Source organism: Lepidochelys olivacea (assembly GCF_965140295.1).
Source record: "Lepidochelys olivacea isolate rLepOli2 genome assembly, chromosome: 16".
NCBI classification, from domain to species: Eukaryota; Metazoa; Chordata; order Testudines; family Cheloniidae; genus Lepidochelys; species Lepidochelys olivacea.
The window spans coordinates 8,332,075-8,360,050 of NC_140426.1; the positions used below are offsets into that span (position 1 = coordinate 8,332,075).

The 27,976-nt window shown below is 45.9% G+C and overlaps 1 protein-coding gene across 3 annotated transcripts; it reads right to left on the bottom strand.

Annotated features, from left to right (window-relative positions):
- Positions 1 to 14,535: 14,535 nt before the first annotated feature.
- On the bottom strand, positions 14,536 to 27,976 carry LOC311532188 (ficolin-2-like). 3 transcript variants are annotated; one of them, XM_084650445.1, is made up of 10 exons: positions 27,552 to 27,976; positions 26,031 to 26,144; positions 24,878 to 24,931; positions 22,758 to 22,793; positions 21,765 to 21,895; positions 20,462 to 20,591; positions 18,034 to 18,168; positions 17,208 to 17,392; positions 15,999 to 16,087; positions 14,814 to 14,906 (listed from the first exon to the last, which is right to left on the bottom strand). In XM_084650445.1, exons 1-10 carry the CDS (start codon positions 27,682 to 27,684, stop codon positions 14,900 to 14,902), a joined length of 1,014 nt encoding a protein of 337 aa, XP_084506571.1. In that variant the 5' UTR covers positions 27,685 to 27,976; the 3' UTR covers positions 14,814 to 14,899. The 3 variants fall into 3 exon arrangements, with proteins under 3 accessions (XP_084506570.1, XP_084506571.1, XP_084506572.1); XM_084650444.1 differs by lacking the exon at positions 15,999 to 16,087 and having other exon boundaries at positions 14,536 to 14,906; positions 27,552 to 27,971; XM_084650446.1 differs by lacking the exon at positions 14,814 to 14,906 and having other exon boundaries at positions 14,916 to 17,392; positions 27,552 to 27,971.

Genomic DNA, 27,976 nt, shown 5'->3' on the forward strand with positions numbered 1-27,976 from the left:
GGTCATAGTGGATGGCTTTGCTGCAATGGGATTCCCTAACTGTGGTGGGGCTATAGACGGAACCCATATCCCTATCTTGGCACCGGAGCACCAAGCCGCCGAGTACATAAACCGCAAGGGGTACTTTTCGATAGTGCTGCAAGCTCTGGTGGATCACAAGGGACGTTTCACCAACATCAACGTGGGATGGCCGGGAAAGGTGCATGACGCTCGCATCTTCAGGAACTCTGGTCTGTTTCAAAAGCTGCAGGAAGGGACTTTCTTCCCAGACCAGAAAATAACTGTTGGGGATGTTGAAATGCCTATGTGTATCCTTGGGGACCCAGCCTACCCCTTAATGCCATGGCTCATGAAGCCGTACACAGGCAGCCTGGACAGTGGTCAGGAGCTGTTCAACTACAGGCTGAGCAAGTGCAGAATGGTGGTAGAATGTGCATTTGGACGTTTAAAGGCGCGCTGGCGCAGTTTACTGACTCGCTTAGACCTCAGCGAAACCAATATTCCCACTGTTATTACTGCTTGCTGTGTGCTCCACAATATCTGTGAGAGTAAGGGGGAGACGTTTATGGCGGGGTGGGAGGCTGAGGCAAATCGCCTAGCTGCTGGTTACGCGCAGCCAGACACCAGGGCGGTTAGAAGAGCACAGGAGGGCGCGGTACGCATCAGAGAAGCTTTGAAAACCAGTTTCATGACTGGCCAGGCTACAGTGTGAAAGTTCTGTTTGTTTCTCCTTGATGAAACCCACCGCCTCTTGGTTCACTCTACTTCCCTGTAAGCTAACCACCCTCCCCTCCTCCCTTTAATCACCGCTTGCAGAGGCAATAAAGTCATTGCTGCTTCACAGTCATGCATTCGTTATTCATTCATCACACAAATAGGGAGATGACTACCAAGGTATCCCAGGAGGGGTGGTGGAGGAGGGAAGGAAAATGCCACACAGCACTTTAAGCACAGCACTTTAAAAGTTTACAACTTTAAAATTTATTGAATGACAGCCTTCTTTTTTTTGGGCAATCCTCTGTGGTGGAGTGGCTGGTTGGCCGGAGGCCCCCCCACCGCGTTCTTGGGCGTCTGGGTGTGGAGGCTATGGAACTTGGGGAGGAGGGCGGTTGGTTACAGAGGGGCAGCAGTGGCAGTCTGTGCTCCAGCTGCCTTTGCTGCAGCTCAACCATACACTGGAGCATTCTGGTTTGGTCCTGCAGCAGCCTCAGCATTGAATCCTGCCTCCTCTCATCACGCTGCCGCCACATTTGAGCTTCAGCCCTCTCTTCAGCCCGCCACTTACTCTCTTCAGCCCGCCACTTACTCTCTTCAGCCCTCCACCTCTCCTCCCGGTCATTTTGTGCTTTCCTGCACTCTGACATTATTTGCCTCCATGCATTCGTCTGTGCTCTGTCAGTGTGGGAGGACAGCATGAGCTCGGAGAACATTTCATCGCGAGTGCGTTTTTTTTTCTTTCTAAGCTTCACTAGCCTCTGGGAAGGAGAAGATCCTGTGATCATTGAAACACATGCAGCTGGTGGAGAAAAAAAAAGGGACAGCGGTATTTAAAAAGACACATTTTATAAAACAGTCGCTACACTCTTTCAGGGTAAACCTTGCTGTTAACATTACATACATAGCACATGTGCTTTCGTTACAAGGTCGCATTTTGCCTCGTCCCACCGCGTGACTACCCCCTCAACCTTCCCCCCTCCCTGTGGCTAACAGCGGCGAACATTTCTGTTCAGCCACAGGCAAACAGCCCAGCAGGAATGGGCTATACTGAGTGTCCCTGAAGAAAAGCACCCTCTTTCAACCAGGTGACCATGAATTATATCTCACTCTCCTGAGGATAACACAGAGAGATAAAGAACGGATTTTGGTTGAATGCCAGCAAACATACACTGCAATGCTTTGTTCTACAGTGATTCCCGAGTATGTGTTACTGGCCTGGAGTGATAAAGTGTCCTACCATGAAGGACGAAATAAGGCTGCCCTCCCCAGAAACCTTTTGCAAAGGCTTCAGGACTACATCTAGGAGAACCGCAAATGCCAGGGCAAAGTAATCCTTTCACATGCTTGCTTTTAAACCATGTATAGCATTTTAAAAGATACACTCACCAGAGGTCCCTTCTCCGCCTGCTGGGTTCAGGAGGCAGCCTTGGGTGGGTTCGGGGGGTACTGGCTCCAGGTCTAGGGTGAGAAACAGTTCCTGGCTGTCGGGAAAACCCGTTTCTCCGCTTGCTTGCTGTGAGCTATCTACAACCTCCTCCTCCTCATCATCTTCTTCGTCCCCAAAACCTGCTTCCGTATTGCCTCCATCTCCATTGAAGGAGTCAAACAACACGGCTGGGGTAGTGGTGGCTGAACCCCCTAAAATGGCATGCAGCTCATCATAGAAGCGGCATGTTTGGGGCTCTGACCCAGAGCGGCTGTTCGCCTCTCTGGTTTTCTGGTAGGCTTGCCTCAGCTCCTTCAGTTTCACGCGGCACTGCTTCGGGTCCCTGTTATGGCCTCTGTCCTTCATGCCCTGGGAGATTTTCACAAAGGTTTTGGCATTTTGAAAACTGGAACGGAGTTCTGATAGCACGGATTCCTCTCCCCAAACAGCGATCAGATCCCGTACCTCCCGTTCGGTCCATGCTGGAGCTCTTTTGCGATTCTGGGACTCCATCATGGTCACCTGTGCTGATGAGCTCTGCATGGTCACCTGCAGCTTGCCACGCTGGCCAAACAGGAAATGAGATTCAAAAGTTTGCGGTTCTTTTCCTGTCTACCTGGCCAGTGCATCTGAGTTGAGAGTGCTGTCCAGAGCGGTCAGAATGGAGCACTCTGGGATAGCTCCCGGAGGCCAATACCATCGAATTGTGTCCACAGTACCCCAAATTCGAGCTGGGAACGTCTATTTAAGTGCTAATCCACTTGTCAGGGGTGGAGTAAGGAAATCGATTTTAAGAGCCCTTTAAGTCGAAATAAAGGGCTTCACTGTGTGGACGGGTGCAGGTTTAAATCGATTTAACGTTGCTAAATTCGACCTAAAGTCCTAGTGTAGATCAGGGCTAAGTGTATGGCTCTAACAAAACGGTACCATCCATGCTGAAGTGAATTGTTCTCTGTCGGACTGAAAATGTACTGAACTCCTGTTGCTTCTGCCCATGAGCCTGCTCTCTAGCGGGAACTTGCAGTCTGCTGCTCTCCTTCAGAGTAGCTCTGAATGTCACGTGTAAGACGGTTCTGCCAATGAGTCAGAAACCCAGTTAGCTACACTAGGTCTGTGCTTACAAAGGTTCAGGTGAAACGCACACACCTATGGCATGCACGCGTGCTGGGAATGATTGGCTGAATTCAGTAACCGCTGGGCAATTAAAGGAAACACTCCCCTTCCTTCCAACTCCAACTCCTCCGTGCATAAAAAGAAGTACAAGCGAGCTGGATTGGAGCCATGAAAGGCTCCCATGCAAATTATTGCTGCAAAAGGCAAGAGTAATATGAGTGAGCCATGGGCTGGAGGTGAGTGTGTGTATACTAAACTGGGCAGACCATACCCTATGACCCCAAGCCCTGTCCCAGAAGACCCTTCCTGTAGGGTTGCCAACTTTCTGTTGGCACAAAACCAAACAGCCTAGCCCTGCGCTGATGCCCAGCCCCCCCCACTACATTCCCCCTCCCTTGGTGGGTCGCTCTCCCCCCACCCTCACTCACTTTCACTGGGCTGGGGTTTGGGGTGCGGGAGAGGGTGAGGGCTCCAGGGTGGGGTCAGAAATGAGGGGCTCAGGGTGTGGGAGTGGGCCCTGGGCTGGGGCAGGGAGTTGGGGTGTGGGAGGGAGTGAGGGCTCTGGCGATGAGGGGTTTGGGGTACAAGAGGGGGCTTGAGGCTGGGGAGTGGGGCCGACGGATTTGGGGTGCGGGAGGGGGCTGCGCGTTGAGGCAGGGGGTTGGCATGCAGGAAGGGGTGAGGAATCTGGGGTGGGGCTGGGAATGAGGGGTTTGGGGTGCAGGAGCGGGCTCTGGGTTTGGGTGGGGCTCAGGGTTGGGGCACGGGCTTACCTTGGACGGCTCCTGGTCAGAAGTGTCGTGGGGCTAAGGCAGGCTAGTTTCAACCTGTCATGGGGCACTGTGCTGTGCCCCGGAAGCAGCCAGCAGGTCCAGCGAGGCTGGGGGGCAGGAGGTACAGCGTGATGCCCCAGGACAGGTAGGGACTAGCCTGCTTGAGCTCCGCAGCACCGCCGACCGGACTTTCAACAGCCCAGTCAGCGGTGCTGACCGGAGCCACCAGGGTCCCTAACTTCCTGCCCCACTGAACACAAGCCAAATGAGAACTTACCTGTGTATTTTCTGTAGCGTATGTTGTATCGGTAACAAAGTCCTAGCAGTGTGAGAACTCAATACCACAATCAGCTACTGAGGGTCAAATGCTGCTCCTAGTTACACTGCTACAAATGTGGGCTAATTCCACTGGCTTCAGCAGAATAATTCCAGCTTTACACTAATGTAAATGCCAGCAGAGATTGCTTCTGTACCTTCTCTGAGCAACAGGGAGAGACCACGTGTGATGGAGTGAATTTAATTTGGACAAATTAGAGGGGCTCTATGGTCTATATTTGTGTCTTGAAGGAACGGGGCTGAGTTTGCCTGAAGAACTGTTACTTTGCATTTCTTTCATTGTGATTGGGGCTGATACATTCACACTACTTAAGTAATTTTGTTAAGCAAAAGAAACTAGATTAAACAAGACAAGACACTTCCCCTTTGCCAGTGGCCTGGGGCCCATCTGCTCTGTGCTGCAGCTGATGGGGGTGCAGATGCTCCCTATCTAGCTGGGCTATCATTGGGGATTAGCAGGCTCAGCGGGAGCAGATGTAACAAGGAGACCTGGGGGAAGCGGGGCAAACCTGCAAAGCCAGAGAGACCTAGGTAGGAGAGAGGATGGAAAAGGCATCCAGTCTACAAGAGATGATGAGCAATTTTTCTGGTTCAGGAAGACTAACCTGACCAGATTCAGAGGCTTTGATTGGGAGCCCTGAACTAGGATCTTCAAGAACAGTTTGTAGTAATTGCTCCTTCCCTGAAATCTTATTAAAGGAAGAAATCTTATTACTTTGGGTTTTTTTGGCTTCTACTGGCTTGGATCCTTTATAGAGAATATTTTAATGCCCCAATTGGGGCAAAGTAAGGCAGGGCTCACCTGCAGAGCCAGAGCTGGCGTGCAGGGATGGCTCATACCCTTTTAAAACGTGCTAGAAGAGAGATATTTAGGCCACCCCACAACTTGCATGTTTAAAGCCAGGCACCCTAAAGTGTATTTGGACTGCAAAAGAGAAATGGAGAGGATTTTGCAAGTGCTCAATTCACACAATGCCCTTTCATTGCAGCAGGAGTTGTAGGTGCTCAGGACCTCTGAGAATCAGGTTGCTTGGCCTTAACATTAAATTAAAAAAAAGTCAAGTAAAGATCAGTTACAGATAGAAAAATAATCAAGTCAGGAAAAAACTTCCCCTAGGATTGCATAGACAATCCAGGAAGTTTTTGGAAAGCGTAGGGGACAATTTCCTGGTGCAAGTGCTAGAGGAGCCAACTATGGGGGGAGCTTTTCTTGACCTGCTGCTCACAAACTGGGAAGAATTAGTAGGGGAAGCAAAAGTGGATGGGAATCTGGGAGGCAGTGACCATGAGTTGGTTGAGTTCAGGATCCTGACACAGGGAAGAAAGGTAAGCAGCAGGATACGGACCCTGGACTTCAGGAAAGCAGACTTCGACTCCCTCAGGGAACGGATGGGTAGGATCCCCTAGGGGACTAACGTGAAGGGGAAAGGAGTCCAGGAGAGCTGGCTGTATTTCAAGGAATCCCTGTTTAGGTTACAGGGACAAACCATCCCGATGTGTCAAAAGAATAGTAAATATGGCAGGCAACCAGCTTGGCTTAATGGTGAAATCCTAGCGGATCTTAAATATAAAAAAGCAGCTTACAAGAAGTGGAAGGTTGGACATATGACCAGGGAGGAGTATAAAAATATCGCTCAGGCATGTAGGAATGAAATCAGGAGGGCCAAATCGCACCTGGAGCTGCAGCTAGCGAGAGATGTCAAGAGTAACAAGAAGGGTTTCTTCAGGTATGTTGGCAACAAGAAGAAAGCCAAGGAAAGTGTGGGCCCCTTACTGAATGAGGGAGGCAACCTAGTGACAGAGGATGTGGAAAAAGCTAATGTACTCAATGCTTTTTTTGCCTCTGTCTTCACGAACAAGGTCAGCTCCCAGACTGCTGCGCTGGGCATCACAACATGGGGAATAGTTGGCCAGCCCTCTGTGGAGAAAAAGGTGGTTAGGGACTATTTAGAAAAGCTGGACGTGCACAAGTCCATGGGGCCGGACAAGTTGCATCCGAGAGTGCTAAAGGAATTGGTGGCTGTGATTGCAGAGCCATTGGCCATTATCTTTGAAAACTCGTGGCGAACGGGGGAAGTCCCGGATGACTGGAAAAAGGCTAATGTAGTGCCAATCTTTAAAAAAGGGAAGAAGGAGGATCCTGGGAACTACAGGCCAGTCAGCCTCACCTCAGTCCCTGGAAAAATCATGGAGCAGGTCCTCAAAGAATCTGTCCTGAAGCACTTACATGAGAGGAAAGTGATCAGGAACAGTCAGCATGGATTCACCAAGGGAAGGTCATGCCTGACTAATCTAATCGCCTTCTATGATGAGATTACTGGTTCTGTGGATGAAGGGAAAGCAGTGGATGTATTGGTTCTTGACTTTAGCAAAGCTTTTGACACGGTCTCCCACAGTATTCTTGTCAGCAAGTTAAAGAAGTATGGGCTGGATGAATGCACTATAAGGTGGGTAGAAAGTTGGCTAGATTGTCGGGCTCAACGGGTAGTGATCAATGGCTCCATGTCTAGTTGGCAGCCGGTGTCAAGTGGATAGCCCCAGGGGTTGGTCCTGGGGCCGGTTTTGTTCAATATCTTCATAAATGATCTGGAGGATGGTGTGGATTGCACTCTCAGCAAATTTGCGGATGATACTAAACTGGGAGGAGTGGTAGATACGCTGGAGGGCAGGGATAGGATACAGAGGGACCTAGACAAATTGGAGGATTGGGCCAAAAGAAATCTGATGAGGTTCAATAAGGATAAGTTAGGACGGAAGAACCCAATGCACAGCTACAGACTAGGGACCGAATGGCTAGGCAGCAGTTCTGCGGAAAAGGACCTAGGGGTGACAGTGGACGAGAAGCTGGATATGAGTCAGCAGTGTGCCCTTGTTGCCAAGAAGGCCAATGGCATTTTGGGATGTATAAGTAGGGGCATAGCCAGCAGATCGAGGGACGTGATCGTCCCCCTCTATTCGACATTGGTGAGGCCTCATCTGGAGTACTGTGTCCAGTTTTGGGCCCCACACTACAAGAAGGATGTGGAAAAATTGGAGAGAGTCCAGCGAAGGGCAACAAAAATGATTAGGGGTCTGGAACACATGAGTTATGAGGAGAGGCTGAGGGAACTGGGATTGTTTAGTCTGCAGAAGAGAAGAATGAGGGGGGATTTGATAGCTGCTTTCAACTACCTCAGAGGTGGTTCCAGAGAGGATGGTTCTAGACTATTCTCAGTGGTAGAAGAGGACAGGACAAGGAGTAATGGTCTCAAGTTGCAGTGGGGGAGGTTTAGGTTGGATATTAGGAAAAACTTTTTCACTAGGAGGGTGGTGAAACACTGGAATGCGTTACCTAGGGAGGTGGTAGAATCTCCTTCCTTAGAAGTTTTCAAGGTCAGGCTTGACAAAGCCCTGGCTAGAATGATTTAATTGGGGATTGGTCCTGCTTTGAGCAGGGGGTTGGACTAGATGACCTCCTGAGGTCCCTTCCAACCCTGATATTCTATGATTCCTAGCCCCCCACATGGGAACTGTAGACTAGAGGGTTAAATTGATTTTAAATGGGTTAGAAATAGAGTTCTCTGTTTACTTTTTACACTATAATTAGGCTTGGCAGAATTCAATTTTTATTTTCTTATAATTTTGACATGTATTTATTTGGTGTTTGTTTTAAGCATTTTATTTTCAATTGTGGGAGATTTTGGGGAGGGTTAGACAATTAATTATTTAATGACAATGGATGTTGAGAGTCAAAAAGTTAAAGCTTTATAAAGGCTAAAACACAAACTGTCATAATATATACAGTAAATATCCTTAAAGCAAACTGGTAAGTTCTTAAGCAACACTTTTCATACTTTGCCTATCTGTACATTTTGATGATTAGTGATCAGAATATTTGTCAGTTTGTGTGTACAGTGAAATTGATATTTGTTGACATTTACTGATAAAAATCTAACCCTGTTCAAACCCTAATTATAACTATTAGGCCAGATTAATTCCTAAACAAGGAAATGTCTGTTGTCAAAATGTTATGTCTGCTATTATTCCAGATGCTGCAACATTTGTTACTCCATACCAGTCCCGTACTGAATTCATAGTGGCATAGGTACACGTCACAGTCATCTGCTGGAGGCACCAGACACAAAACACAAGACGGATGTCTGCACAAGTACTTGAGATAAGGGAAAATAGGCTTACTGGTTAGCAGTGGAAAAGCTTTTATCTTCCGTCGGCCTTGAGCCACGAGAGGGCAGAGGTACACATGCACATTAGCCAGATTCTTGCAGCACAGTTAGATAATTTCAGTTTTAAGAGACAGAATTAATTACAGACATAGAGCATTCAATATTGCAGGCAAATTTGGCGCAGGTTTATTGTGTATACTACGTAGTAATGATTCAAAAAGGAAACAAATTCCAGCTTATGCGAAATGGGCTGGTGGGTCTCAGTGCGGTTCCTAGGGGACAGGTACATTGCAAAACAACCATCATAACTTGCACTCTTACGGCCAGTCTCAGCAGCCAGGGAAAGGACTGAATAGGTTATGGAGACTGGTGCATGTAGCTTTGTAACTGATGCATCCGATGAAGTGAGCTGTAGCTCACAAAAGCTGATGCTCTAATAAATTTGTTAGTCTCTAAGGTGCCACAAGTCCTCCTGTTCTTCTTTTTACGGATAGCCTCATAGCAAGAGTCCAAGGGTCAATTTACCTTGCAGTTATAGTTCAGGGGAGTGTCAGCCACTGGTGAGAGGATGTTAGGAAACTAGCCCCCAGCTTCAGAGGCCGCCTAACATCCCCAGCCTGTGAGCCACTCAAGCACTCTCCTCTGAGCTTTGCCAGCCCTTAATTTGCCTTCCAGATTAACAGTAGGTGAACCCTAGTCCCTGAGTCCCTTTGAAGAGTTCCCCTGTAGTGTCCAGCCCTTTGTGATCTAAACACTGAAAGAAATACCAGCTCTCTGCTGTCTCCAAAGGAACAGTGTACACACCAACTTGTAAGCTTCAGCTCTGGACCAGCACTTTTCTTGATATCACAGCACTGAGATATAGTTATAGTGAAAACAAAAATATGTTTATTATCAAAGATTCAAGTGATAGTAAGAACATTGGAAATAAAAGATTACACAAAACCAAAATCATAACACACTTTCTAGAGACTAAATGTAACTACTAGGATAGTTTACTGTCTACAGAAGTTTTATTTCACCCAAAGTATTTGCAGCATTTTCAGCGAATGTTGGCTGAGATCCTATTTTCATGAATGTAAATGAACTGTCCTCTACTTCCCAGATGCAAGATGAGGGGGTGTCTTCTCTTCCTCCTTTGTACACCCACAAAGTTCATTGACTTGGCCTCAGAGACAGGGTAACCACCCATGGCTTGTTTTTCCTGTGTGGTGCATTCCTGTTGACTTCACATCTCTTCATTAACATCTGACTTTGTATGTAAATAGGCATCCATTGTCTTAGTATACAATACTCAATTTATATCCCAACAGAGAGATACATTACTTACCTTCTGTCTGGAAGAAAATCTGTTCTCCACCTCTGCTAGTGACTAATGCCTTGATACAGACTTTAAAAACATATTTTCAGTATATATACCTAACTCCTTACATAGTATCTGCACATATCTTTCACAATGATATTAATGACCAGTGTGATCCTGGCTTTCCTTGAAGACCTCACATGCCATTCTCTGGCATACCAGAATGAACATACTAGAATCAAGATATTTTTGTAATGCCCTTGCCAGTTGGCATTAGGGAGTTCTTGGGTCATACTACCTGTTGGATTTTCCATACAAAATGGATCATTAAAGGCTCTCTTAGGCTTGTTACCCAAGCATGCTAACTGCCTGATGAACAGCAGTGTGAAGGTAATGCCAAATAAATTGGAAGGGATGGACTGTCAAAGGAAATTAGTGAAAGGGCAAATGGGGATAGTCTAGTCAAAAGTCACGATGGCCAAAGAGAAGATGCACTTAAAGAGGCTGAGGGGCTTTCTGGTTGAATCATTGTCTCCTCATTTATTGGACTGAGGCTGTGAGGGGCTAGAATCTGAGAATCTCAGGGTGCCAAGTATCAGCCATGTTAGTCTGTATCCACAAAAAGAGCAAAGAGTCTGGTGGCACCTTAAAGACTAACAGATTTATTTGCACATAAGCTTTCGTGGATAAAAAAACCCCTCATTTCTTCAGATGCATGGAGTGAAAATTACAGATACAGGCATAAATATATAAAAGTATATTTATGTATCTGTAATTTTCACTCCATGCATCTGAAGGAGTGAGAATCTCAGGGATTGCAATTGGCTCTGACTGAGGGAGGGATTAACCATTTGTGTTACTCACTGTTGGAATTCATAATGTTGTCCCCTGGCCTGCTCATCCTAAAAGCAGGAAGTAAAAAACTTGTCCCCGTGGGGCTGCCAGGACGGCTGTGTCTGGCTGCAATGTTCAAAGGAGCAACAGGGCTCCCTGTATGGGATCTTTTTTATTGTCGCCACCCAGTCCCTAGGCAAATTACCGCACTGAACTCAGCTGGGGGGCTGTTGAACTTCTGCACAATGACACGGAGAACAATTCTCCTCTGCTGGAGGATTGGAAAGGTGGATAGTTAAGGAACTTTAACCATAGCGATGGGATATGTAACTGATTGGTGCAGAGAGATGGGAGGTGGGAAATAAATACATATCTCATGAACGTAACTTGGAGAATGAGGCTTCCACTGCAAGTGTGAAGGCTGCAATCCAGGCCAACACACCAGGGACTGAAACAGGGACTTCCAGCGCTAACAGCACGAGCTGCTATAGCTTGAACTAATGAGCCAAGGCTCCCCAGACTCCTGTCCTCTGTGGGTTGGGCACTGAGACGGACCTGTTTCACACACGCACCAGTAGGTTACACAAGTATACATTGTGAAGTGGTTTTCAGTGAATATTCACTCACAGTCCCGTTCTGAATATTCCTGAGAGTAAACTCATTCAGTATGATATTTAGGGAAAGCTAAAGCAAGAGAAATGAATTCCCTTCTAAATGCAATAAATGTCTGTGAACATTTTTTTTCTCATTTTCTTAATTTCCTTATTTTTGAAGAGTTTCCGCTTTTTAGCAGACGGTGGTGCTGAGCTCACTTTGCTTACCCAGGCACTGCAGGGAATGTGTCAATGATTCTCAAATGTATCAGAGTTTAACAAAACAAAGAACAAAGCCAATAATACAGAGTGGACAAAAGATACAATCGCGGTTACTTTTCCATATCACCGCTTCCTCCTGTATGTTGACGTCTACTCACAACCTTACATAATCTTCCATAAACAATGCCTGTCAGCATATTTGTAGTTCTTTTTTATTATTAAAGTAGGGCTGTCAAGCGATTAAAAAATTAATCGCGATTAATCGCAAGATTAAAAAAATTAAGTGCGATTAATGGTGTGATTAATTGCACTGTTAATAATAGAATACCATTTATTTAAATATTTTTGGGTGTTTTCTACATTTTCAAATATATTGATTTAAATTACAAAACAAAACACAAAGAGTACAGTGCTCGCTTTATTTTTGATTACAAATATTGGTGCTATTAAAAAACAAAAAAAAGTATTTTTCAGTTCACCTCATACAAGTATGGTAGTGCAATCTCTTAATCATGAAAGTTGAACTTACAAATGTAGAATTATGTACAAAAAATAACTGCATTCAAAAATGAAACAATGTAAAACTTTAGAGCAGAGGTTCTCAAACTGTGGTCTGTGGACCACCAGTGGTCCGCAAGCTCCATTCAGGTGGTCTGCGGATAGTTCCCTCTAAGGTGTGCGCTTGAGTGGCTGCACACGAGAGAATGAAGGGCCACCCACCTAATTAGTGGAGCCGCGCAGGTGTGGCTCCTCTAATTAGGTGCTTGGACCCTGGAGAAGACGCACATGTAAAGTGAGGTGGTGGCCTTGGGAATAGGGGGTAGGTGGGAAGGGGCAGTGGGGTGAGAAGAGGGGGTGGGGAGAATTTAGGATGTGCAGGGTTGCAGCTGCCAGAGAAAGAGGCGACTTTCCCCAGCTCCAGGGCTGTGGCTGCCAGGGAGAGATGGCCCTCCTTCCCAGCCTCTGCTCTGTGGCTGCTGTGGCGGGGGAGAGACCCCCTCCTTCCCAGCCCCAGCTCGGGGGCTGCCGCGGCAGGGGAGAGAGGGCACATCCATCACATTAGAAAGGTAAGACTACTGATATTAAAATATGAGTTGTGTGCTTTTATTTGTAGAACAAAAATGTTTATTATTATTAAGGGTTTTTTTTATATAGCGCTTTCATCCCAAGTACTTTACAATACTTAGTTAACAGTACAAACAACATTTGGAAAGATCATTAAGTGGTCCGCCGAGACCCTCACCAATTTTCAAGTGGTCCACGAAAAAATAAGTTTGAGAATCACTGCTTTAGAGCCTACAAGTCCACTCAGTTCTATTTCTTGTTCAGCCAATCATTCAGGCAAACAAGTTTGTTTACATTCACAGGAGATAATGCTGCCCGCCCACTCGTAGTTTACTATGTCACCTGAAAGTGAGAACAGGAGTTTGCATGGCATTGATGTAGCTGGTGTCACAAGATATTTACGTGCTAGATGCGCTAAAGATTCATATGTCCCTTCATGCTTCAACCGTCATTCCAGATGACATGCATCCATGCTGATGAGGGGTTCTGCTCGATAATGATCCAAAGCAGAGTGGACCGATGCATGTTCATTTTCATTATCTGAGTCAGATGCCACCAGCAGAAGGTTGATTTTCTTTTTTGATGGTTCAGGTTCTGTAGTTTCTGCATCAGAATGTTGCTGTTTTAAGACTTCTGAAAGCATGTTCCACACCTGGTCACTCTCATATTTTGGAAGGCACTTCAGATTCTTAAATCTTGGGTCGAGTGCTGTAGATTTCTTTCGAAACTTCACATTGGTACCTTCTTTGTGTTTTGTCAAATCTGCAGTGAAAATGTTCTTAAAATGAACAACAAGTGCTGGGTCATCATCTGAGACTGCTGTAACATGAAATATATGGCAGAATGCGGGTAAAACATAGCAGGGTACATACTATTCTTCCCCCAAGGAGCTCAGTCAAAATTTAATTAATACATTATTTTTTTAATGAGCGTCATCAGCATGGAAGCATGTCCTCTGGAATGGTGGCTGAAGCATGAAGGGGCATATGAATGTTTAGCATATCTGGTATGTAAATACCTTGCAATGCCAGTTACAAAAGTGCCATGTGAACGCCTGTTCTCACTTTCTGGTGACATTGTAAATAAGAAGCGGGCAGCATTATCTCCCTTACAAGTAAACAAACTTGTTTGTCTGAGCGATTGGCTGAACAAGAAGTAGGACTGAGTGGACTTGTAGGCTCTGACGTTTTACATTGTTTTGTTTTTGAGTGCAGTTATGTAACAAAAAAAATCTACATTTATAGGTTGCACTTTCATGATCAAGAGATTGCACTACAGTACTTGTTTGAGGTGAATTGAAAAATACTATTTCTTTTGTTTATCCTTTTTACAGTGCAAATATTTGTAATAAAAATGATAATATAAAGTGAGCGGTGTACACTTCGTATTCTGTGTTGTAATTGAAATCAATATATTTGAAAATGTAGAAAAACATCCAAAATATTTAATAAATTTCAATTGGTATTCTATTGTTTAACAGTGTGATTAAAACTGTGATGAATCGCGATTAATTTTTTAAATCATGATGAATGTTTTTGAGTTAATTGCGTGAGTTAACTGCGACTAATTGACAGCCCTATAGTATAGTCAATAAAGTGCAGCTGCTTTCCTGAGAATTTCTTCTGCTCTTTGGATCTTGAGCACAGACGGCAACCTTTGTGAGGCAGACAGTTGTGGCTAGGGGCTGGATCACAGAGCTACAAACCAGTGTCTACCCATGACTCTTTTTGATTCAATTCATATAAATTTGGACAAATCATCTAAACTACATCACTATATCAATTTCTCTGTCTGTAAAACAGGGATAATGATACTCACCTGCCTTTGTCAAGCCCTTTGAGATCTTCTGATGAAAAGAACCCAGTATTTATTTTCATTTGTTTTATGTTACTAATATAATAATCCCCGCAAATGACCGTGAGGGCCATGGTGCATAAACCAGTAAGAAAACTAGAGCAAGGCAAAAGATGTAATCATACCACACAAAATGTACTTTACATGCCTCGTTAAACATACTTTATTAATTTATTGTGACATATGCAGTTTTCTTTTAACCAGTGAGGATTATGCTTCATAGTATAGCATAGCACTACTGTAGAGATAAAGGGGTCTTAGTAATTTAAGACTTAACTCTAAAGCTCTGGGTGCCATCCTGGCCCCACTGAAATCAATGGCAAAACCTCCATTGACTTCATTGGTGCCTGGATTTCACTCCTGGTGTTCAGTCTTTGTTGGGAAGTGGGGCGAGCTTAATATCCTTCGTGTAAATGGTAAACGGTGTAAATATCCTTGGTGTAAATATCCTTGGTGTAAATGCAAATTAGCATGGGACAAATATCTTGCTTTCTCCAGGCTCATGATCTTAAAAAAAAAAAAAACTGGTTAAAAATTTTTGATCTTCTGCAATTAACTGCAGATGCATCATCATGCTATGAGCTCTGATGCAATGATGAATTTCATCACCAAGTGCCAAATCTTAAAACCTTCACTCAGCTCTTACTATGGCAAAACTGTCACTGAAATCAGAGGGATTTTCCTTTAATTTAGCAGGAATGAAAAAAGGGATGTCAGGATGTGGCTCAATAATTGTGACAAATGCGCAGCAGCAGCTCACAGCTTGGCCGCTGCCCTGCCGGCAGCACTGGCTCTGCCTTGGTTCTAACAGAAGTAGAATGGAACGGGCTGGGCATTCACACTTGAACAGAGAGCTCCTGACAACATGGTTTTACAAAAGGTAGATCGTGCCAAACCAACCTGATCTCCTTCTTTGAGAAAGTAAAAGATTTTTTAGACAAAGGAAACACAGTGGATCTAATTTACCTAGATTTCAGTAAGGCGTTTGATACCGTGCCACATAGGGAATTATTAGTTAAATTGGAAAAGATGGGGATCAATATGAAAATTGAAAGGTGGATAAGAAATTGGTTAACAGGGAGACTACAGCGGGTCCTACTGAAAGGTGAACTGTCAGGCTGGAGGGAGGTTACCAGTGGAGTTCCTCAGGGATCAGTTTTGGGACCAATCTTATTTAATCTTTTTATTACTGACCTCGGCACAAAAAGTGGGAGTGTGCTAATAAAGTTTGCAGATGATACAAAGCTGGGAGGTATTGCCAATTTAGAGAAGGACCGGGAAATCATAAAGGAAGATTTGTATGACCTTGTAAAATGGAGTAATAGTAATAGGATGAAATTTAATAGTGAGAAGTGTAAAGTTATTCATTTAGGGATTAATAACAAGAATTTTAGTTATAAGCTGGGGACGCATCAATTAGAAGTAACGGAGGAGGAGAAGGACCTTGGAGTATTGGTTGATCACAGGATGACTATGAGCTGCCAATGTGATATGGCCGTGAAAAAAGCTAATGCGGTCTTGGGGTGCATCAGGCGAGGTATTTCCAGTAGAGATAAGGAGGTGTTAGTACCGTTATACAAGGCACTGGTGAGACCTCACCTGGAATACTGTGTGCAGTTCTGGTCTCCCATGTTTAAGAAGGACGAATTCAAACTGGAACAGGTACAGAGAAGGGCTACTAGGATGATCTGAGGAATGGAAAACCTGTCTTATGAAAGGAGACTCAAGGAGCTTGGCTTGTTTAGCCTAACTAAAAGGAGGTTGAGGGGAGATATGATTGCTCTCTATAAATATATCAGAGGGATAAATACCAGAGAGGGAGAGGAATTATTTAATTCCTCAGTACCAATGTGGACACAAGAACAAATGGATATAAACTGGTCATTGGGAAATTTAGACTTGAAATTAGATGAAGGTTTCTAACCATCAGAGGAGTGAACTTTTGGAATAGCCTTCCAAGGGAAGCAGTGGGGCAAAAGACCTATCTGACTTTAAGATTAAACTCGATAAGTTTATGGAGGAGATGGTATGATAGGATAACATGATTTTGGTAATTAATTGATCTTTAAATATTCATGGTAAATAGGCCCAATGGCCTGTGATGGGATGTTAGATGGGGTGGGATCTGAGTTACTATAGAGAATTCTTTCCTGGGTGTCTGGCTGGTGAATCTTGCCCATATGCTCAGGGTTTAACTAATCGCCATATATGGGGTCGGGAAGGAATTTTCCTCCGGGGCAGATTGGCAGAGGTCCTGGAGGTTTTTCGCCTTCCTCTGTAGCATGGGGCATGGGTCACTTGCTGGAGGATTCTCTGCTCCTTGAAGTTTTTAAACCACGATTTGAGGACTTCAATAGCTCAGACATAGGTGAGAGGTTTATCGCAAGAGTGGGTGGGTGAGATTCTGTGGCCTGTGTTGTGCAGGAGGTCGGACTAGATGATCATAATGGGCTCTTCTGACCTTAGGATCTATGAAACTCAACGTGACCAGGAAAAGGAAAAGGTTGGTATTAAACATCAGTGTGTTTGCTTGGGTGCTTCCAGCTATGGGCCTCATCCGCACACACTGATGTCAATGGAAAGACTCCCATTGACTTCACTGGGCTTCAGATCAGGCTCTAAGGCCCAGATCCGGCAGGCACCTAACTTCCGTGGAAATCAATGGGCTTAAGGCATCTAACTACCTGGGAGGGTCCATTCCCACACATTGCTGGGAGAGCGACCTCCCGCTGCACTCTCCTTGTGCTAAACCGGCCTGAACTTCATCTCTGAGACTTTGTAGGAATAGTGAGCCCCTTTGCCTGTTACCCAGATGACACTGTCAGCGTAGCTCTTGTGGGGCCCCAGCAGGTACAGCCCATTCAGATTGGAACCGTGACACTTGTTGTACCACCAGCCGCCCTTGTACAGCAGAGCACAGTTCGCCGAATGCATATCATTGTCACTGTCTTTGGTTGTAAACGTCATATTTCTATGGCCAGACAAGGAATCACCTGTTAAAACATCAGAAGCAAGAACATGGTTGTGTGTGTACAAAGCACTTTCAGGCTCTGAGAGATGTCCTGGTCCCCTGCATTTGACTATTAATCAAGTCACAGGGATTCTCTATTCCACACTTTGGCTGTACAGCTATGGTTCCTTTTGTTTAATATGTAGCATGCCTCTAATAGCTCCTTTCCCTTCCCAAACAATATTTAAAAATAGGAGGCTAGCTGTGGGGGAAAAGACCCAGCAGGGCCTCACTTTAGTAAGTTCCCCCAACCAAACATCCTCTTTCTGGACGCTGGAGGGCTTGACAAAGCCCTGGCTGGGATGATTTAACTGGGAATTGGTCCTGCTTTGAGCAGGGGGTTGGACTAGATGACCTTCTGGGGTCCCTTCCAACCCTGATATTCTATGATTCTGTGATTCTATGGAGGACCAAGAATTCTGAGTTCAACTCCAGTTAACATTCACAAGTGTGGTGAAAACATCATGCTGATGGCCTGCACTGGAATGTCGCATGGACTTTCTTCCCACCTCCCCTTTCAGGTAATCTCTGAGTTGGTAGAACTGCCAGAGATACTCTGTGCTTTTGATGGTTGTTCATGATACCTCCCTTGTACAGAAAGTGCAGAATGGGCCCCAAACTTACCTGCAGTGCCTGTAAGAAACTTTCCTAGGTTCAGTCTGTATTTGTCAGATTGTCCTGAAATGCTGAAGGTCTCATAGTGGGCAAAGGATTTATTGTTTTCCGTGTCACTCAGATCGACACGAAGTTCACAAGTTTCTAGAGACAAAACGGAAACAAAAATGTCAATCGCGTTCCATGAACGTTCTGCCTGATCTTTGTAAGGAGGGGTTGAGACATGTCTGTCCAACCCCAGGAATACAAGCAGATGAATCACTTTATGTGTCCTGTATCAGAGGGGTAGCCATGTTAGTCTGGATCTTTAAAAGGGGCAAAGAGTCCTGTGGCACCTTATAGACTAACAGACGTATTGGAGCATAAGCTTTCGTGGGTGAACACCCACTTCGTGAAATGCATGTAGTGGAAATTTCCAGAGGCAGGTATAAATATGCAAGCAAGAATCAGGCTAGGGATAATGAGGTTAGTTCAATCAGGGAGGCTAAGGCCCTCTTCTAGCAGTTGAGGTGTGAACAGCAAGGGAGGAGAAACTGCTTTTGTCATTGGCGACCCATTCACAGTCTGTGTTTAATCCTGAGCTGATGGGGTCAAATTTGCAAATGACCGAAGCTCAGCAGTTTCTCGTTGAAGTCTGGTCCTGAAGTTTTTTTGCTGTAGGATGGCCACTTTTACATCTACTATTGTGTGTCCAGGAAGGTTGAAGTGTTCCCCTACAGGTTTTTGTATACTGCCATTCCTAATATCTGATTTGCGTCCATTTATCCTTTTACGTAGGGACTGTCCAGTTTGGCCGATGTACATGGCAGAGGGACATTGCTGGCTCATGATGGCATATATTACATTGGCGGACGTGCAGGTGAATGAACCTGTGATGGTGATGGTGTGGCTGATCTGGTTAGGTCCTGTGATGGTGTCGCTGGTGTAGATATGTGGGCAGAGTTGGCATCAAGGTTTGTTGCATGGATTGGTTCCTGAGTTAGAGTTACTATGGTGCGGTGTGTCGTTGCTGGTGAGAATATGCTTCAGGCTGGCGGGTTGTCTGTGAGCGAGGACTGGCCTGCCTACCAAGGCCTGTGAAAGTGAGGGATCATTGTCCAGGATGGTTTGTAGAGTTCTGTTGGTTTCTTTCTTGGGCTTGTCTTGCAGCAGGAGGCTTCTGGGTACACATCTAGCTCTGTTGATCTGTTTCCTTATTTCCTCATGCAGTCATGTTAACACCACCCTATACCGAAAACCCACCGACCGCTACGCCTACCTTCATGCCTCCAGCTTCCATCCTGGACACACCACATGATCCATTGTTTACAGCCAAGCTCTGAGGTACAACCGCATTTGCTCCAACTCCTCAGACAGAGACCAACACCTACAAGATCTTCACCAAGCATTCTCAAACCTACGATACCCGCACAAGGAAATAAGGAAACAGATCAACACAGCCAGACGTGTACCCAGAAGCCTCCTGCTGCGAGACAAGCCCAAGAAAGAAACAAACAGAACTCCACTGGCCATCACAAACAGTCTTCAGCTAAAACCTCTCCAATGCATCGTCAGTGATCTACAACCCATCCTGGACAACGATCCCTCACTTTCACAGGCCTTGGGAGGCAGGCCAGTCCTCGCTCACAGACAACCTGCCAGCCTGAAGCATATTCTCACCAGCAACGACACACCGCACCATAGTAACTCTAACTCAGGAACCAATCCATGCAACAAACCTTGATGCCAACTCTGCCCACATATCTACACCAGCGACACCATCACAGGACCTAACCAGATCAGCCACACCATCACCATCACTGGTTCATTCACCTGCGCTTCCACCAATGTAATATACGCCATCATGTGCCAGCAATGACCCTCTACTATGTACATCGGCCAAACTGGACAGTCCCTACGTAAAAGGATAAATGGACACAAATCAGATATTAGGAATGGCAATATACAAAAACCTGTAGGGGAACACTTCAATCTCGCTGGACACACAATAGCAGATGTAAAGGTGGCCATCCTGCAGCAAAAAAACTTCAGGACCAGACTTCAACGAGAAACTGCTGAGCTTCAGTTCACTTGCAAATTTGACCCCATCAGCTCAGGATTAAACACCGACTGTGAATGGGTCGCCAACGACAAAAGCAGTTTCTCCTCCCTTGCTGTTCACACCTCAACTGCTAGAAGAGGGCCTCAGCCTCCCTGATTGAACTAACCTTGTTATCCCTAGCCTGATTCTTGCTTGCATATTTATACCTGCCTCTGGAAATTTCCACCACATGCATTTCACGAAGTGGGTGTTCACCCATGAAAGCTTATGCTCCAATACGTCTCTTAGTCTATAAGGTTGCACAGGGCTCTTTGCTGCTTTTATGTATCCTGTCTCCAAGGAGATGGTCTGGCGGAGAACAAAAACCAGAAAAGAATCCATCAGTGATTTTGTTACCAAGGGATGTTAACAGGTGGATATTGTCATTCCCCAGCCAGAATTCCGTCAGCTGGTTCCCAAAACCCTTCTTGTATGAATCCCAGTCACGGAAAAAATCCACTGAACCATCTGCGCGTCTCTGGAAAACCTGCAAGGAAATGAGAGGGTGAGAGGTGGAAGACTGCATCATGGTTTCTATCCATCATAAAGCAGCTGCCTGACATACCATTACTTCATACCTGCACATGAACCCACTATACTTCGCATTCACGTAATGCTTTCCAATATATCTCCCTGCAACAGATCAGTCCTGCTCTACAAAAATGGGTACCACTACCTTCATCTGTAGAGAAGGAGGAGGCTCAGAGATGGGATGTGACCTGGCCAAGTTCAAAGAGTGACTCTGGCTCCCATCAGCTCATTTATCTGGGCAAATCCATGTCTATCTACTTCTTTTAACTACACGTTAGACTGATGGAGCTAACTCTTCAGGCCAGGAAGTGTTGAAAACCCCCTCTTAGCTGGTAACCTCTCTGCTCCATGCCCCATGTCTCTTTCACTCTGTGGCTTGAAGAACATAAAAACCCTTCAGTAGTTGGGATACGACATAGTTACGGCCTTGCAATCTTTTGCCATCACATAAAGGTCTTTCACGCCTTGGCCAGACTGTCAGGTGCTGAGAATGCTGTGTAGGCAACGTGCTTAACCTCTGGGGTGTGTCTGCATGGCTCCAGTGACGACTCAAGCTAGCCATCCGAGCTCAGACCTTGGGGTCCAAGCTGCCACCTGAGCCGCTACGTCCACACTGCTGGTTTTAGTGTGCTGGGAGCTGTTCCCAGCTACAGTGTAAACATACCCTGGGAGTGCCCACGCCTCCTGGGCTGATGTAAGGAACGACCAGCTCCAAAGGAAGCCCGGTCAGCAGATAAAGAAAGCCAGATGTAGCCCTCCCAGCCACTAGAGGGAGACATGGTCACATGCACTAGGCAGGTTATTACACCTGAAGTCACCTGTAGAGTCTTCCAGGCTAGACAAGACCTAAAAAGCAAATGTGAATAAACCAAAACCTAACAAATACAGAAACTTCCAGGTTTCCACAAACTCAGTTTCTCCTTTTTGAACTGATGGGCTGGCCTGGATATGAAATCTGTGATGACATATTTGGGGCATAACTGGATGAATTATTTCAGCTCTGTCTCAACATTTCCTCAATTTAGGACAGATTTACAGCTGCCAGCAAGTGGCAATCCTCACACCTCTGATTAAAATCAAACGTGTTCTCTATAACACCCTCGTCCCCGCCACACTCCCTCTCACTTACAGTCCAGCCTCCACCGTCTGTATCCATGTCACAGAAGACAGTGATGGAATCATCAGCAACTCCTGGGTAGATGGCGTACCAGCCGCTCAGCGTTCTCCCTTTGGCTAACAGCTCCTTGCAGTTTCTGGGTCCTAGACAAAATGGAAAATTAACCATGCATTGATTGAAAGCGCGGGACTGGATCTGATTGTGCAAGGGGTGGGTGAAGAGTCAATGTGATCTTGACTGCTATACTGGGGCCTTCAGAACTAAAAACAGGCACTGCTATGCTTTGAGCTAAATGGTCAAGGCCCCTGACACCAGACCCCTACTCCTATCCTGTGTGGATCGGTCACAGAGGGGGACCTGTAAGACACACTCACCAGGGGGTTAACTCAGCAGAGTTTAGACAGCTGATTTGTTTCATCTTTTTTCACTAGGGAGAGGCTGTGCCTGGCCCTGGCAGGTGCGTAAGGGCAGGGGAAGGCACCTGGACCTTCATGCCCTACTCCTAAGCCCTGTCTCTGCCCCCCTGTTCCCTGAGCAAAAGGGCTGCTCAAAGCTAATGCCAACAATGTCCACAAAAGGCGTGGAGAAGAGTGGGGTTAGGGCCCTGGCTCTGCACCTTGTACCCTGCCACCCATCAGTGGGAACGGGCTGGCACGCCCATACAGGCTGGAGGAGGGTCCAGGAGGCACCTTTCACGAGGGCATCAGGGACTGCTCCGGCCACCTTAAATAATATTATGAGTTAGTGGGTCTTTCTGAAATAAGACTCAATATTACTCATTCTGTGCCTTGGGTAGGGGAGGCGGTGTGGGAGCAGTAGTTCCTACACTGAAGCGGGAGAAGGAAGTGTTGTGGTAATAGGTTGTTTTGTTTTGAAATGGCGGCTATTTGAGACGTTAACCATCCTCCTGAGGGATTGGAGACAGACTGCAGCTCAGGGCGGACACAGCTGCTACTGTCAGTTAAATCATTCTTTTGCTATATGGGAGAGTGCAGAGGTTCTTACCTGTTGTTTCTGGTTCTCCGGACTCTCCTTTCTCTCCTAGAATGGAGCACAGGTTTAAATACTTGCAAGAGTTGGAGATCACACTGTAACCTCAGAACTCATGGGGCGTCAGCCTGACTTGCTGCAGGAAAATACACTAATGCCATGCATCTGAAGAAGTGGGTTTTTTTACCCACGAAAGCCTATGCCCAAATAGATCTGTTAGTCTTTAAGGTGCCACTGGACTCCTCATTGTTAATGCCCTTCCAACATCTCCAGAGCTGCATGAATTTGGCATAGATGGTACAATACAGAAAAAGAGGGCAGAAGAGGAGCATTACATTTAGAAGCGTGTGAAGTACGTAGACACTTTTTTTAAAAAAAAAAGTTAATATTTGGGGGTTTATTCTCCATTTGTAAAAATTTGATTCACTTGGGTAAACAAGATGAAAGTAGCTTGATGCAGAATTGCTCCTGGCTGACTGTTCAGAGACTTCAGGCAGCCAGATGCAATGGGTAACATTTTCAAAAGCACATAGAAACCTTACGAGCCTACGGCCCGTTAAAAAGCAGAGCTGGCCGGAGCATGACAATTCCATTTAGCGGCAACTCTGGAGGTTTTGAACTTTGTTTTCATTCCACACTGGCATGAAAACAAAACCTTTTTTGTGGAAAATGAAATTGTGTTGAGATGTCCATGTTCCGATCGAAACCTGGGCTCTTCTATTCGAGAAGGTTTTTGGGTACAGGGCTCTCTGGTTACTTCTGACAAGAGAGACTCTCTCCCATACTTTATAGCCTGGTGGTTAAGACACTGGAATGTGGGAGAAGGGAGTTCAAGTCCCTGTTCTTTTTGAGACAGGATGATCTGGGATGAAAAACTCTGCTCTGAATCAGCCAGAGGAGAGACTTGATCCTGGCTCCCCTACATCAGGGTTTAAATTCACCCGGAGCTATTCAGAGCTCTGCTCTGGTAAATATTTCTGGGCCCCTGTGCACCTCACGGGGCTGAAGCCCCGAGGCCCTGTGCCCCCCCACCCCTGTGGGGCTAAGCCCCGAGACCCCCCCGTCCTCTCAGCTGAAGCCCAGAGCCCTGCCACCAGGTCAGAAGTCCTGAGCTCCCCACACCACCAGCCCAGCAGCTGAAGCCATCCTCTCCCCAGGGCCTGGAGGTTTTTATAGCCTGTTGGGAGAGGGCACATGGGGGGCTCTGGGAAATAATCTACGAGAATTTGAGTTCTGTTCCACATCACAGGCCAGTGTGCTGATCACCAGCCTCTGAGAGTCTTGCTCTCTAGAGAGCCGTGGCCCGTTACTAAAACTTCATTTTGGTGAAAATATTCCAACCGATTCTACTCCTTAGGTGCTTTTGAAAATTGTACCTGATGTTCCTTCAAAACCCAGAGCAAGTTCTAGATGCAGTAGCTGGTTGCAAAGAAAGATGAGGGTGAAATGGTATTTGTCACAAGCCTCAGTCACTGTCTCCCTCATGTACAGTATTGGATTAGCTGAGCATGAATTCCTGTAAGTGCTAAGAAATATTTGTAAGTACCTGGAGGCCTCTTTGAACTAGCAGGCACTACAGATCTATTGCACCTTACATGCCTGTCACTGTGGGTATGTCTACACTGATGTGATTTGCAGCTCCTGAAGACGTATTCGTGCTAGATTTCACCGAGCAGCTTGCTGACAATAGCCGTGAGGACGTAGTGGCACAAGATTCAGCATATGCTGCACAAGTTTGCCTGACCGCTCTGGCTACCCACATTTGTAGCTTAGACCGTGCTACCATGTGTTCACTTCTGTTGCTAGCAAGCTAGCTAGATTAATGCTAATGTGAGTACAGCGACATGAACTGCAAATCACGCCCCCGGCTGCACTGTAGCCATCCCTGCATGTCATTAAAGTACAGAAGGGCCACAGCTTTGCAGTGAGAAGAATTATTTGAATTGATCAATCACCTTTCAGTCCAAGGAGGTTAAACAGTGGAAAGATTTATCTGAAGTGCAACAATTTCAATGGGGGGCTCAGAACTGAGGTTCTATTGGGGTAAAAGTTTTCCCAAATGTAACCTGAAGACAAGCATGTTCAGAAGCTGTTACTGTGATGGAATCCAAGTGACTAGTTCTTTCTTTCTTTACCTTTCTCCCCTGCTGGTCCCATCTTTCCAGGGATCCCTGGAGCTCCCCGTTCCCCTACGAACACAAGAGGGTAAATATTTGACAGCGCAAGCCCTGACCAATTCAAACATACCAGCTAGAAGTGAACTGAATCCCCACATCTGCCATTTCTGATTTGAGTCATGAGGCTGCAACTTAGAGTCCAGAGAGAGGATCCTTCCGCTGGATTTTCACATCACATCAGTGTCCGGTTGGGGTATCCATCCCAGAGAATGTATCAGACCCTGCTTCCACTAAGCCATTGTCATGGGTGCAACTCAGATAGCAGCTAGCTCTTAGTTTTAACAAATCTCTCTGTATCAGCGTTTCTCAAACTGTGGTCCGTGAGAGTACTCCAGGGGGTCCATCGGCCCTGCTGATCAACTCCTCCCACTCCCTCCCTCAACTTCTCCCCCTCCCTTCCAGAGCCTTCTGCACTCCGTACAGGAGGCGCTGGGGAGAAGGGGGAGGAGTGGGGTTGGGGTGCGCTCAGGGGAGGGAGCGTAAAGAGGCGGAGAAGAGGAGGGGCAGGGCTGAAGCGGGGGAGGGAAGAGATGGGGTGGGGCCTTGGGGGAAGGGGTGGAGTAGGGATGGGGCGTTGGGGCTGAGCGGGGAGCTTGAGGGGGTCCGTGAAAAATTTTATATCAAAATGGGGTCCTCGGGTTTCTAAAGTTTGAGACCACTGCTCTATATGGTCAAATCGTTTATTGGTATATATGAGTCCTGGCAGATAGATCTGTAACCAGCGGTGAGGGAGGATGTCAGTCTGTTACAGCAGCAGAAAGCAGCACTTGGCCCTTTGGCTCCTGCTTTACCAGCTCACACTCTGGAGATCCCTGGTGTGCTAGCCAAGGTGGTGGCCATCAAAGATACGCAGCTGGCCTCCCTTCCACAGCCCACAGGCTACCATTGTTCTGGTCAGAGGAAAAAGAAATTGACAATGTTTCAGAGCCAGCTTGTTAGTTCTGGCCCCTCCATGTGGAGTTATAGACTGGCATAGTGACCAGCCTGTTTGAGGCACCTTTTCCTCATGTTGGCGACTCATAAGGATCTCCACGGGCTGAACTATTTTAACATCACTCATTCACTTTTCTGCCATCCAAGGCAGAGTCTCCCTCAGCCCCTGGACACATACCTCTCATTCCTGCACGTCCAGGGTCACCTTTGGGCCCCATGGCACCAGGAATCCCAGGGCAGCCCTGGAGAACAGCGAGCTTCTCTGAACCGCTGAGACCCACTATTTTCACATCTGGAGAAAGAAATGACATGTGAGAAGGTCCATAGGGCTGAAACTTTCTGCAGAACCCTGAGAGAAATAAATCCTGCAAATGAGAATCTCCACAAGCTAGCTTTCTTTTCTTTTCTTTCCTTTTCTTTTCTTAAATACAAAAACCACAGCCTCAATTTAAATAGCCTCTTAATTCCTCAAAACTTTCATGAATTTGCATGTATTAAATTAACCACCAGAACAGACCGTACAGCAGACACTGGAGAACCTCAAAAAGGATTTTCAAGTGACACTAAAACTGGTGGATTAGAGAGGGTCTGGGTGAAAACTAATCACACTGCCATGTGATCTGGATAGATGAGAGCAGTGGGGACTGCAAGCAACAAGAGACGATTCAAAGCTTGTAAATGTGAAGTCAGTGGGAGTTTTGTCATTGGCTTCATCAGGAACAGGATTGTACCCCGACATCTGGGAAGAGGAAATCAAGAAAGCTACACAAGATGTGACCAAGCAGCCTCACCTACTGCGTTAAACACAAACCACAGTCATTGCTTTCACCTTGTTTTATTAATATGATCCCAGGGACTTTTTCCTACAACCATGTACTGCTGCCAGAAAGATAGGTAACCAGGGTTCACGACGCTGGGAGGAAAGTGTCTTTGAGCAGCTCTTAAGAAGTGTGAAATAAAGGAACATTTGAGAAATGCCAGAGTATTGTGCATGTGTGAATTTCTATAAACTTTAGAGATTTTCTGACTTTCACATTAATTCCAAAGATCTGACTAACATCTCCCTAGGAGCAAACCAAAAGTAGCTATGGGTAGAGGTATCTATTCCCATTCTAGTTTACTTCTTATATCAGACTTATTCTGTTCTAGTCCTTACATCAGATCTGTTCCATTCTACTTTATATCATGTGCATCATATTCTGTTCCTTTTATGAGGTCTATTCTATTCCTGATATCATCTCCATCACTGTAGTACCTGAGCTCACTGGACAGAATCAGTAGAGAATGGAACATGGCAAGATTTTCATTTAATCAGATTATTCGTTAACTGGAGAATGTTGCTGTTCGAGGACTGCCAAAGAGTAAAATCAGGGCTGATGTAATAAAAAGCATCTCATCTTGTGAATGCCATTCTTCTCCAATCTAGTAGCTGGGGGTTTCACAGCCCCTTTGCTCCGTCTCATACTATGCCATGGAACAGCCCAACAGCAATGGAAAGGCATTAGTTATACAGTGCATATGTGAGCCATCTTGTTTCTTGATTAAAAGTGATTTAATTAAGGAAGAAAATAAGAAGGGCTAATATTAAACTTCATATTCTAACTGATGAGGAATTTTGTGCATTCTAAATTCTGCATCTTAAAGTGGGGACTAGTCAGATCCATGTTATGAAAAGGTAACAGGTTTGTCTGTGACTCACCTGGGCAGGTGTCCTGAGCCTCACAAACCGCTGCTGCTAGGCAGAGTACGGCGAGGAGGGTTTGCTGGGCAGCTCTCCTCATGGCTGGTGCTGGTCTCGGCAACGGCAGCTTCGCTCGTCTCCTCATCTTCATGCTCTGTTAGCATCTCAGCCCTGGGAGCCTTTCATATCATATGAAAATACAATAAGTAAACTCCACCTCGGAACTGTAATCTCCCTTACATCCCAGTTTCCACGTTACAGCTGTAAAATGGTTTCCCCTTGGCTTGTTGTGTGGACAGTTTCCCAACTTCAAGAATCTGATACGAAAGTTTCCTGTCACATTGTTCCTCCTGTGTGACTCAGTAAATATTTTGGTGCCAACGGGTCTGCTTCCCATTAATTTTACTTGCTTTCCTTTAAGTGTTGGTGTCAGCAATTCTTCA

Bases quoted from the DNA above. Each gene is read 5' to 3' on its own strand.
- LOC311532188 (XM_084650444.1), bottom strand. From the start codon at position 27,684: ATGAAGATGAGGAGACGAGCGAAGCTGCCGTTGCCGAGACCAGCACCA. The intron at 26,145-27,551 runs GTGAGTCACAGA...TTCTTTCTCCAG, and splicing joins GGCTCAGGACACCTGCCCAG to ATGTGAAAATAGTGGGTCTC. The intron at 18,169-20,461 runs GTAACAAAATCA...TTTTGTCTCTAG, and splicing joins CCACCTGTTAACATCCCTTG to AAACTTGTGAACTTCGTGTC.